Source organism: Triturus cristatus, chromosome 12, assembly GCF_964204655.1.
Source record: "Triturus cristatus chromosome 12, aTriCri1.1, whole genome shotgun sequence".
Taxonomy (NCBI): domain Eukaryota; kingdom Metazoa; phylum Chordata; class Amphibia; order Caudata; family Salamandridae; genus Triturus; species Triturus cristatus.
Genome location: NC_140595.1, coordinates 301,142,522 through 301,155,948, shown reverse-complemented (window position 1 = coordinate 301,155,948; position 13,427 = coordinate 301,142,522). Strand labels below are relative to the sequence as shown.

Here is a 13,427-nt window from a genome sequence, read left to right as displayed (position 1 = left end):
GTCGGGGAGAAGCACCATTGCAGATTCATAGCAAATCTCGTGGCGCTCAGATGAAAGACAGCCACTTGGAGCAACAAGTTGCGTTTTATTTGGGACAATTTCTGGTGATATGCACTTGAAGGAGTGAAAAGTAAAGTATGTCTTTTAAATAATTTTTGCATGTTCATTCTTTCAGAACCCACTAGGGTATTATTGAAACTCCAACTCCCGAGATGCAACACATTAAGAGGCCCACCTGGGCAGGATATAATTAAGTGGGATATTTGCAGTTGGAGAAATCATGGAATGAACATTGCTGTTTGCATGCTGCCTCCGAGGAAGGACTGTTAAGTTTGAAACGCGTCAGGCAAGGCATGCTAACATTTCATTTCACCGAAGCTGTTCGTTGCTAATTTGGCTTGTTGGGAGTGCTCTCTGCAAAGGGCAACCTGTGAAACTTAATATATATATATATACCATGAGTACCGGGACCCTGGAACAGCATCGGTGCACGTCCGGGCATGAGGAACCCTGTACTTATAAACTCCTCAGAAAAAGCATATCATACACTAAATATCATGCACTCGCCTCCACAAATACTCGCAAACAAATTCGTAGTGATGAATTTATTTTGCCATAGCCGAAAAACTCAACGCGTTTTGGCATAACAATGCCTTGATCACAGGTAGGAAAGAAATGTTGCCAGCACCATTTTAAGTGAAACGTAAGAGTAACTAACATTAGAAACGGACATTAATGCCTGAGATAATAGTAAAGCTAGTAAAAATGTCGGCCATCTTAGAATGTATACAAAAGGCATTACTCTAATTACACCGTTGTTACGTACTGCCACATTGCGATATAATTTAAGGTGTAACACATATTGCATATTTGTAATACTGATAAATGCATTTGACCATTATGAATTGGCTAATATGTAAATTAATGTAAGATGTTGAAAGTAATATAACATGTACCAATCCATAATGGTGTGTATATACCTGCCTCAATGGAGATGAGAACATTATTTATAAATATGCCCCAGTGGGCAAATATACACTTAATTCAAAATATCACAATACCTGAATTTATATAGGATGTTCCAAATAATATAACATGTACTAATCCATGACGGTATATACATAATAAGCCTCAATTGCTGTGAGAACATTATTCACAACTATGCCCCAGTGGGAAAATATACAAGGGATGTAAAATATCACAATACACGCCATACATAGGTTAATGTAATGAAACATAATAATCAAAAGTAAAATTGAAAAATGAATGTAAGCTAAAGAGGAAAGTCAGAGAGAATCATAGTGGAATTTTCATATATAATCCAATAGGACCCTAGTGGGCAGCACAAATAAAGTCTCATACACCGTATGTACTGTATTAAATCCACTGGCTCATAGGACAGCTTATTTCTTATTGAATAACTGAAACTAAGACTAAACCTCTAACGACAAAAAGGGTCTATATTGATCAATGTATAATAGACTATAACTAAAAATAATACTACCACCACCTTCTTGTGAGGGAACAAGAGTCTCGACCCAACAATAGCTTCAATGCTCTCTATGTGTACAGCTCTTCACATGTAAACTCTCAGCAGGTCCTTTATAACAGAATTAAAGAAATAGAAAAAAAAACAACATTACTAATTAAAAACCTATATATGATAAGAATATAAAAAAACAAACTGATGAACACTTCATAGAAGGGCAATACACTTGGTAATGTGTCTGGAGGTTATATTCCATATTTCAGTAATGAGAATACCATGCAGCTAGAATTACAGTGGGGGAAAGGAGAAAGAAAAGAAAAGAAAAGAAATGAGGAGGGAAGAGGACAGTGAAAGGAAACAAGGGTGGCATAGAGGAAAATAATGATGACATGCACATATTGCTGACATAACCATATTATTGAGAACACCATATTACTGAAAACATCATATTAATGAAAATCTTATTCATGAAAAGACTTGCTGGGCGTCATTCCATAACAAACAAGTTATTCTCCTAAATGGCAGAACATTTCTTCTTCAGAGTTGAGACCCTGGGGTATTTTAGTATCCAGCTCAAGTATATATCTTGACTCCAGTTGCCGGAGTTTGCGTAGTCTGTCACCCCCGATGGATTTTGGAATGTTATCCACAACGAAAAAATGAAGGAGGTTTCTGTTACTCTTGTGAACCTCCTCAAAGTGTTGGGCTACTAGGTACTGCTTATCTGTATTTTAGATTGCCCCCATATGCTCTAAAATAAGTTTCTTAGCAGTTAAAAACGCCATGTATTTTAGATTCCAATGGTTTCACAATCGTGAGTCAACCCGTATGGCAGTGGGTCTATGGAATAATTGTGAAGGGTTGGGTTGGACTGCTTCTGAATCGAGTGTGGACCACCTGGATGAGTATGATATGTATGGATGAACTGGGTGGGCTCCCTGGTGGGAGGGCAAAGACACTTGCAAGGTGGGAATGTTCTTGCTGTGTTTTGTTCCTATTCATAATTTGCTATACTGCGACTACCAGGCTTTGGATATAGGTGGTTTATTTTCTAAAACAACAAACACATCTAAACCTAAACTTGCATTTTCATATTTACAACGGCAGTTTGGTCCTGATTTAGAACTTGTAGGACCGGATACTCCGTCACAACGGTGATGAATATCCTGTCTGCCGAAATATAAATCCTATAGGATATTATTGGATTTGTATTTCGGGCGGACGGGATATCTGTCACCATTGTGACGGAGCAATCCGTCGGCCGGGATGTAAATCAGGCCCTTTGTCTGCGTAACACCCTTTACAGGGGATTCATTCATTCTAACCTGTGTTGTAAATATTTACAAACACACACATGCATGCCATTTTCCAAAAGTGAAAAGGTATTTAAATCAGAACCTTCTCAGAGACGTTTTAATGCATGGGCAAAGTGGGCTCTGGCCCAGGGCCCCAGCCTTTTAGGGGGCCCCCTGACAGTCAGCTCCTTTCTCCAGAGTTTTGCCCTAATGACCTTGAATATTTCCTAAACATTTTGTTTTAAATTCTGTTTTCCTTTCATTTATTTCTTATGTACCTGATGTGTGAGAGTCTAGTACAGCCATTTTGCAGAGAAATTTTGTGTTTATGTTTCATGCAATATACATAAAAAATGTTTATTCACCGGTGACACAGCAACGCATATGCCAAATGTTGACCATACTGTTTGTTTGTATTTTGCAAATAAAAGGAAATTTTTTTAAAAAAAACAGTTTATTCAGATCAAAACAAGGCCTAACATATAAGAAATGGGAGGGCGTCACAGAGATTATTTGCAGTAATATTTGTGAGCTGCTGCTGTGTTACAATATTGAAAACACACATAACTATCCCTGAATATTAGATGTAAACACATTCAGGGCCTTATTTATGAGAAGTGATGCATTGCTGTGTGAAAACAGGGATGCGTCACTTCTTAGTGCGCCCTCGTTGCGACATGATGGATGTGTCATATTTACTGTATGACGCATCATGTCGCAAGGAGTTACAGATATGTCAGTATTTCTGACAAATCTGTATGCGCAAAAGTGATGCATTGCTGGGGTGTGTCTGAAAATAGACGCAACTCCAGCAATGTGTCCTTTCACATGGGGCAAGCCCCAAGTGAAAGGGCCTGCATCAGTCTTATGCCTGCTGTGTGGCAGGTGTAAGATATTGACGCAATGGCGTCCTAGAAGTGGCGCACTGAGTTCTCATAGATTTCAATGCGCCACTTCTATGAGGCATTTCGCGGGGCAACACTCACCCTGCATACATTATGCCTGGCGCAGGTATAATGCGGTGCAGGGGTTTACAAAGTGAAGCATCTGCCTAGATGCGTCACTTTGTAAATAGGGCGTAACATTGCGCATATTTTATGCTGCCGGTGCGTCATAAAAAGTGACGCACCAGCGGCATAAACGTGAAGCAAAGCCTCATAAATAAGGCGCTTAGAATTTGGACGAGTGTTCCTGTGCACTGTCAGAGACCTAATGAAATGAAATTGTGTATTTAATAAAGCGCGCATCTACTCAGACTAGAGAGTCCTGGCGCATGACAGTGGGAGGAAAACATGCGTAAAAGACCCATCAGTTATCAAAAAGCCAGGTTTTTAAGTTCTTTCATGAAAGAGAGTAGGTCTGTGGTTAGTCTCAGAGACTCAGGGAGGCTATTCCACAATTTTGGGCCTAGAAAGCCGTGGGATCTGCCTCCAATGCGGGCACTGCATATTTTAGGCATGATGGCCAGGTTGGCATTGGAAAAGGTTAGGGGTCTAGCTGTTGTGTAGCGATTAACGCGCTTATTTATGTAGCCGGCTCCTAAGCCATGGAAAGCTTTAAAGAAGATGGTCATCGCTTTGAAGCCGATCCGTTCTTTTATGCGGAGAGACTTAAGAATAGGGGTCATACTAGATCTGGGTTTAGGTCTCAGGATAGCTCTGGCCGCCGCGTATTGTACCACTTGTAGGCGCTGGATAAGGGATTTGGGAAGACAGAGGTACAAGCTGTTGACATAGTCAAGCTTTGATTTCACCAGAGTCTGCACCACGATCTTTCTGCTCTCAAGCGGTAACAGTGGCAGGAGTTTTTTTTAGCATCCAGAGTATGCCAAAGCAAGTGCCATTTAGATTTTGAATTTAAAAGCACATGGAGAGTGTCTTGTCTATGACAATTCCTACGTTTTTGACTTTCTCCTTTTCAGCGGGCGGGGGCGGCAGATCTTTTGGCCACCAAGCGCTCCAGTCAGGCGTTTATGGATTACCAAAGAAAACAACTTCAGTTTTGTCAGGATTGCACTTCAGCTGATTGATCTTAAGCCAGTTAAAAAACCTTTGTGAGGCAAGACCTAATCATTGCCCCGTCAAAGTCGGTTCCTTTTTCACACGTAAAAATCAGCTGAGTGTCATCAGCATAGGAAGCAATTTAGGCGCCCTCTTCCTCTACCAGAAATGCAAGGGGGATAGATGTATATTAAAAAGGGTAGGACTGAGAATGGAGCCCTGAGGGACACCTACATTCACGGCCGGAACTGGGGATGAGAAAGGGGGGAGCCAGATGTCCTGAGATCTATTTGCCAAGAAGGATGACATCCATTGTAAAGGCGGTCCCCCCCCCAGACCGATGTTAGCAAGTCTCTCCGGGAGCCTCTCATGTGGGACCATATCGAAGGCCGCCGACGTATCGAGCAGTATCAGAACAGTCTTGCCTCCCTGGTCCAGCTTACCCGTGAGAAATTCAGTCACTTCCAGCAGAGCGGACTCCATACTGTAGTTAGCCCTAAAACCGGATTGGGACTCATGAAGGTACTTCCCATCTTCAATGTGTTTTTGGAGGGCCTTGTTTACATGCTTCTCTAGTACTCTGGAGAGGGTCGGAAGAAGGGAGATTGGCCTGTAGTTGACAGGGTCCGTCGGTTTGGCGTTAGCCTTTTTTATCAGTTGAAGAATCTTAGCATTCTTCCATAATTTCTGCATGTTGCCTGAGGAGAGAGAAGCATTAAAGAGCTGGTTTACTGTGGGGTTTATGGTGGGAGCTAATAGGTTCAAGTTATTCCCTGGACATGGGTCAGTAGGAGAGCCAGACTTAATGCTTTGGAGAGGGGTCAGTGACTCTTCAAGCTGAAACTCAGGGAAAGCTAGTAAAGATGTAGGATCCAAGAGGTGAAATTTGCTATTAGAACTAAGGTAGAAGGTCAGTTCTTCCTCTGAGATGTTAGTGAAGGCTTGTTGGATCATGGGGATCATTTTGTGGAAGAATTCAACTATTTACTTAGACCATTCTTCAGTGCATGGCCCTTCCTTTGTGCCGGCTCTCAGGGCAGTAAATGATTTAACTATGCTAAAGATTTCCTTACTCTTATTTTGGGCATTTTCTATCTTGGTTTGAAAGAGGTTTTTCTTGGCTGCCTTCACAAGAATGTAATGAGCTTTTAAGGTGTCTTTATACACCTTCCTGTCCTCAGGTAGATAGGATTTACGCCATTTCCGTTCAATTGTTCCACAATTTCTGTTGCGAGATCTAAGGGAATCGTTAAACCATGGAGCTGGTGGGGCTGACCTCTTTGAGGAGCAGCAAACAACCAGTACCACTGCATCAATGTTGGTTCGGAGCCATGAATCTATTGAGAGGGCGTCCGTGTCGGGGCAGCCAGACAGCTCTGGTGAGGAACAACCGAGGGCGTCTGCTAACATCGGGATGGATATTTTATGGAACGTCCTGTAATTAGAGACCCTCTGCCCTGTGTTAGCTCAAGGGGCTGTGGCAGAGTTGGGAATGACGAATTTTAATAGGAGGTGGTCAGACCAGGTAATGGGAAGAGGTAGGTTTACTGATATGTCAAAGTTGTGAACGATTTGGTCTAGGGTATGGCCCTTCTCATGGGTGGCCAAAGAAACAGATGGAAACATGTTGCAGGCCTGCAGCGCCTCCAACAAGGAAATTGTTTGAGGGTCTTTTCCATTGTCCATATCTATATTGAAATATCCCAGAATGAGGCAGTTGTTGTATTTTAAGGCCAGGGAGGTGGTGGCTATATTAAGCGTAGTAATAACATTTCCAATAGCACTGGGAGGTCTGTAAATCAGAAATCCAGCTATGCTATGATGGGGGGATAAGGTACAGCAGAAGCCTAAGCAGTCTAGTTTTTTATTGTAAATTATGGCAACACCTCCCTCCTTCCCATTCGATCGGTCCCTCCTAAGAATGTTATAACCCGTAGGGATGGCCGAGGTGATAGTAGGGTTGGAGGCTTCAGACAGCCAGGTCTCAGTGAGAAATAAAGATCAGACTGTTAGTCTAAAAGTAGGCCATAAATGTATGGTTCATGCTTTTGTATAGAGCGACAATTTAAAAGGGTGGCCTTTAAGTCCTCTGTTTTCTTATTGTTTTTACACTTATTGTTGCGTGGGAGGATATTGGGTGCGAGTTTCCTGGGCTGGAGGAGAGTCCAGTTGCACTTATTGCATCGAAAGTCTACCTCCAACCTCGGATCAGCGGCTCTACAGTGACATAATGGTAGCCGCCTAAGGCTAAGCAGTTTTTCCCTATTGCAATATAGTGGAATAAACTCACCGGAGGGGAACTGGGCAGCATGGCCGGCGCCGAACGCCTCCGGGCGTAGACCGGCTTACCTTCGGCGCCAGCTGCGCGCCCGCTGTGCACGTCCGCTTAGCACGTCCGTTTGCTGGATCGCCAACGCAGCTGAGGAAGCGGAAACTGCATAGGCATAAGTGAGGAGCCCGATAGTAGCCCCAGCCCTCCGCACAATCGGCGTATCAGCCGCGGCGGACCAGGACTGGAGGAAAAGCGAGATGCGAATCGAAGCAGCTAAGGAGGTGTAGGCAAACAGAATCAAGTAAAGTGCAAGTGCGCATAGGTAGGAGAAATTATTAAAAAGCACAGAGTAATTCAGCCAGACATATACAATTTAAAAAGTAATAAAAACCTAGTAGCAGGGCAGGAAACACTAAATCCTACAGCTATTAGCTGCGCTCATCCGTTTGCATCGGGAATATATAGGCTGATGCCTATGATACAAACTGGATCGCTAGCACAGCTGAGGAAGTGGAAACTGCATGGGCAGAAGTGAGTAGCCCGATAGTAGCCCCAGCCCTCCACACAATCGGCGTATCAGCAGCAGCGGACCAGGACTGGAGGAAAACCGAAATGCGAATCGGAGCAGCTAAGGAGGTGTTGGCAAGCAGAATCAAGTAAAGTGCATGGGCGCATAGGTAGGAGAAATTGTTAAAAAGCACAGAGTAATTCAGCCACACATATACAATTTAAAAAGTATTAAAAACGTAGTAGCAGGGCAGGAAACCCTGAATCCTACACCTGTAAGCTGCACATGTCCATTTACATCGGGAATATATAGGCTAATGCTTATGATGCAAACTGGATCGCTAGTGCAGCTGAGGAAGCGGAAACTGCGTGGGAAACAGGGGCTCAAATTCGATCATAAATTCAAAGGTGTCCTGAACAGGGGCCCCCAAAATATGTTTGGCCCAGGGCCCCCCAAATCCTTAAGATGTCCCTGAACCTTCTGGTTCTTCTTCCAGGTCCTAAATCAGTGAAAAAATGAAAATGCAGTAGAGCTTTTATTTAAAACAAGTGGCAGCACAGTGGTGACTATCTTTAATAGCTATACAGACAGAAAGTAGTTCTACATATTCATTTAATTTTAAAAAGCACATATTTTTACTTTTTGTTGTTGTAAAAATAAGATGTGCAGAGAAAATATCATCTTATATTTCCCCTGCAATACAAAATACTGGCAAATACTATCATTTGCACATATCACTTGTAGTTTGAACTGAGAACAATAAAATCATATATCCCCTTTGAACAGTTTTTCAATGTTGCCCTGAAAACCCCTGTAACCACCCTGTGCACCTCATGGGCTGGAACGTGGTATGTTCCAACTACTCTCCTTCCGTAAAGGGGAGGGGTGAGATGCTGAGGACAGAACTCATCCCACTGCCGCCTCCTTCACAGTTATTTCCTGATACTCAATTTAAGCCCTAAAAGCCAACAGGCTGTTTTGCCAATGGGATACTCCATCACAAACATCCAAATTACAGTTCTATTATATCCCATGGAACCAGTGCTTTAAATGGGCCGGTACTCACCGTTACTGAGTACCGTCATTTCCAAATTTTTTTGCCGTCAGTACCGACACTTCTCTCTAGCCAGGGAGAGTACCGGTACCCTAATCCACGGCACGGCAGTCTCGGTTTCTCTCTGCTCCAGTGCAGGGCAGAGGCCGCTCTGCCTCCGAGGAGCTTGTAATTAACTTGGCTGAAGTATCCTCTTACAGAGTTGCTGGTGAAGATTCCAGCAGCGCCCATTTCATTGTCCCCAAACTGCAGGGGGGTGAGAGAGTTTGTGTCACGCTGTGATTAACAGGGCAGGGTCTCTAGACAGACCCTGCACTGTCAATCAGGTGCGCAGCGACCATTCGGGAGAAAGTGCCATCATGACTTTCATTTTGTTTTATGAGTTAATCTGGCATTTCTCATGTGTTTTAATATGTGCTACAACTAGTACAGAAGTCTCTATGTATGATGTTATTTTGCCCTTAGCCACACCCCTAGCCCCGCCCACTTGCCACACCTCTATTTTCATGAGTACCTGCACTTATTTTTCCTCATTTAAAGCACTGCATGGAACTTGTAATTTAGAGGATTGGATATCCGTCATGTTTGTTTTGGAGTATCTCATCCGCCAAGATTGTAATCAGGATCTTATTTTTCCTCGACAAACTTTTTTCCAGAGCCTCAGTGAAAAAACACAAAAGGGGGAAAGAAGAAGGAGCAGAAAGACGGAAAAACAATGACAACAGGAGAAAGAAGGGATGAAAAAGAACAAGGAAATTTGAGATAAAGAGGCAGGGAGTGTCTAGTGGTGGATTAAAGAGGCATGAGGTGAAATTGAGACTACATCACCTTGGTATTTGGCATCTAAACCTTCAATAGCTCTGGCAGCATTCTTCTGAGCTAAAGTTCGGGCCCCAGCACTTTTTCTTTTACAAATTAAGCAGTGACCGAAATAAAGAATATATTTTTAACATCAACCGAATCTTGTCATCTTCTCAGGAGTAAAATGGTTTATAGATGTTAAGCAACACATAATGATTGACCAAATATTGTTAAAGACTTAGGGGCAGATTTACAATAACTGGCACATCCCTGCATATTAGCAGGGATGCGCCAGTTATTTTGCGTGACTCAAAAACCCCCTTGCGCCACCATGGATGCGCCGCATTTACATTGCGGCGCACCATGGCGCACGGATAGACAGATGCGTGACGCATCTGTTGCCGTAAGGGTGACGCAGTGCTAGAGTTGTGTCACAAGCATGACGCAACTCCAGCACTGCTCAGTGGTGCCCTATACTTTATATGCTGCGTCACTCCTTACGCCTGCTTCAAGCAGGAGTAAGGATTTGATGCAGCTGGGACGTAAATGTGACTCAGTGAAATCTTGTCGATTTCACTGCGTCACTTTTACGGGGCTTCCTTGCGACGGACCGCTCACCCTGCATACATTATACCTGACGCAGGTATAATGTAGCGCAGGGCTTTACAACGTGACGCATCTCACTAGATGCGTCACGTTGTAAATATGTCACATTGTTTACGACGCCGCTGCGTCACAAAAGTGACGCAACGGTGGCGTAAGACTGTCGCAAAGGGCTTGTAAATCTGCCCCTTAGTTTTAATTTCCACCCTCGAATATTGGGTAACCATACATTCTATATTGTTATTCATAAAGGTGATAATCTACAAGAAGCCATACCTAGGAACAACACACTTCTCTCGAAATGTTACAAATAATATCACACTACATTTTATCGCTAGAACAGGTGAATCAATTCTATTTAGCCAACAGATACAGCTCGTATATTAAAAATGAGGCAGATGTGTAACTTGTAACACTATTAAGAAAGCACAAAAAATGGTGCAAAATCAATGTGTTTGATTTTTACGTCTTTCAAAATTTTGTGTGTGTGACAACATTAACAAAATGAAAATCTCAAGATCATCAGAGTAGAAAAATGCAACAAGAGCACAAAAAGATGAAATTCTTAAAATTTGGGGATGTGCCAAAACCTTACGCCTCCGGAGGTGAGGCATTACAATGAGAAATAACTTTATTTCTCCTTGTTTATTCCTCTTTCTATGTGTGCTGCATTCTCCATCACACGTAGGAGGAGGAACCCACCTCAATGGATTCCGTCTGTGCAGGAAGGAGCCCCTTGCTGCACTTGAACCATCCTGTCAACAACCCAGGCACCCTTGCGCCATGGTGTATGGGTGCCCCCATTGTCGCTAGCTGCCAAAACTGCGCCAGTTTAGGGAGAAAGGACAGGAATGAATAGCATTGGTTAAATACAGTGCATTCCTGCCCTTTCACTTTGACGTAGGGCAGTCCTGCAAGGATCATTTGCAGTGCTGCCCCACGCCAAATCCCCATAAGTGAGGCCTTAGTTCTACTATCTAACATCGAATATTTGGTAACTGTAGATCCTATATCATTATTCACAAAGCTGATAATCTAGCAGAAGTCAAACGTGTGAACAACACTCTTCTCTCTAAATGTTACAAATAATTTAACACTACATTTTGTTGTTAGGAGTGGTGAAGCAACTCTATTTAGCCCGGTTTTCAAAAATAGGGGAGAGGATGTAGCCGTACGGCTAGAGAGGGTGACCTTCAAGCTGGGGAACCGGGCTCGAGTCTCTGCCAGGGCGCTCAACATCCTGTGATTCTGGACAAATCACTTAATCTCCCAGCGCCTAACAAAAATGTTTGTGTCCTTGTGTAACTGAACTGGTGCTCATGTAAAGCGCTCTGATACCTGATATCTGTGGGTCGAGTTGGCGCTATATAAAACTTAAAAATAACTAAAAAAATAAAGCACATGTGTAAATTTATCACTTGAAAAAAGGAGCAATATCGTTTTTTTCTAGCCTTTATTAAGAAAGCAAAACCAAAGTGTTTAATTTTTCCATATTGCAAAATTGTGTGCGGTGACAACATTAAATACTAGCGACAACTATGTTCTGAAATATAACTAGCAGTAAGAAAGAATGAACAAAATGAAAATCTCAAGATGATCAGAGTAGAAAAATGCAACAAAAGCACAAGAACATTAAATCCTTGAAATTATTCTGCAGTAATCTCATACCTTGAACTAAGAAAGATTTTGAGACTTTAGGGTCATCATTGCTGTATGAATACAGCTCCATTTCCATGGATCACTCTAATTCTCTAGACGGTACTTCAACCTCATTTTAAAGGGGTATGGGCTTTGTGTTGTTCCAAAATGTCTCGTAAGGTATGGCACTGATGAGTCATCAGGCCAACTAATGTGAAATTGCTTCAGCATTGCTGTGAAGAAGAGAAATAGTTCCATGCGGGCGAGGTTCTCCCCCAGGCATATCCTTGGACCTTGATAGAAGGGAAGAAGAGGAATACAACTTTGTTATGTTATTGGTGATCCTACTAAATAACAAAAATAAACGTTATCTCTAGTCATTAAAATTTGTTTCAACCAGACTCTCAAAACCACATAGGTAGTCACGCTGTTATTACTGCGATAATTGGTTAAATCGACTGCTGAAAAGCCTCCTTTCTCAAAACATGAGTTAATATAGCCTTATAGCCCGCCGTAGCGGGCTATACCGGCTGTTAAAGACCCGCTGCAGCGTTAAAGACCCGAGCCGAAGGCGAGGGACTTTAACAAAGCAGAGGGACTTTAAAAGCCGGTATAGCCCTGCTACGAAGGGCTATAAGGCTATTAGAACATTCTGCCACTAGAGGGCAGAATGTTCTAACAAAACAAAGCCTTCAGGGAGCGGGAGGGGATTGAAATCCCCTCAGGCTCCCTGAAGTCTTTGATCACAGCTAGAGCTGTGAACAAAGACACATTGGAATTTTGGTGCTCCGGGCTTATACCAGCCATTATAAACCCGGAGCACTCCATTGTTTTCAATGGAGCTCCCAACGTTCCAATGTTCTAATATAGCCTTATAGCCCGCCGTACAGGGCTATACCGGCTATTAAAGGCACGCTGCAGCGTTAAAGGCCCGAGCCGAAGGCGAGGGACTTTAACAAAAGCAGCGGGACTTTAATAGCGGTATAGCCCTTCTACGAAGGGCTATAAGGCTATTAGAACATTCTGCCACTAGAGGGCAGAATGTTCTAACAAATTAAACAAAGGCTTCTCGAAGCTCGAGGAGATTTAAATTCCCTCGAGCTTCGAGAGGCTTTTGTAAAACATTGGAATGTTGCTCTGCGGGCCTTTACCGGCCTGTAGAAGCACGGAGCACTCCATTGTCTACAATGGAGTGCTCCACATTCCAATGTTCTAATAGTACCTAACAGTAGAACAGGGGTGCAGTTAGGATTCACTGGGAATGTGTTTATCCATTTTCACCTGTACTCTGATACTACACATGTTATGTGCTTTTAAGCATGATTATTGTCTGCTCCTCACTGTCAATGTTATTACATTCTTATTTCTGTGATTTCAGTGACTGACAATAATTTATGGTCTTTGCAGTAAACTTAGAGGGTAAAAACGTACTCAAGCAAGATCTCACTCAAGATGGTACATCATAATTTACCCACGATCTGGAACAATGTTCCCCATCCATTAGGACTGTCCCAATCCTGCTCCAATTTAAGAAATTGCTGAAGGCACATCACTATATCATTATGCAGTAATAGTCCCCCTCTACTCTCAAAACACACCAATCACTCATTGACCATGTCTTTGCCTTTGAGCCTGCACAACGCTCCCCAGCCCCTCAAGTAGGTTTGTGTTATGCAAATGCTGCATACTTACAGGTAGGTCACGTAAAGAGCTTTCAAAAGTATCATTCCAGAAAACCATCTGTTTACCCAACTCTGATCAAATAAA

At 42.8% G+C, this 13,427-nt stretch overlaps 1 protein-coding gene across 1 annotated transcript in view; it reads right to left on the bottom strand.

The window, feature by feature from the left end:
* Positions 1–11,461: 11,461 nt before the first annotated feature.
* The window catches only part of LOC146775926 (cytochrome P450 2C23-like), a 768,862-nt gene continuing 766,896 nt past the window's right edge, over positions 11,462–13,427 (bottom strand). The window contains exon 9 of the mRNA XM_085639573.1: positions 11,462–11,953. Within this exon, the coding sequence (XP_085495699.1) occupies positions 11,766–11,953 (188 nt within the window). The 3' untranslated portion in view covers positions 11,462–11,765. The remainder of the gene's footprint in view (positions 11,954–13,427) is intronic.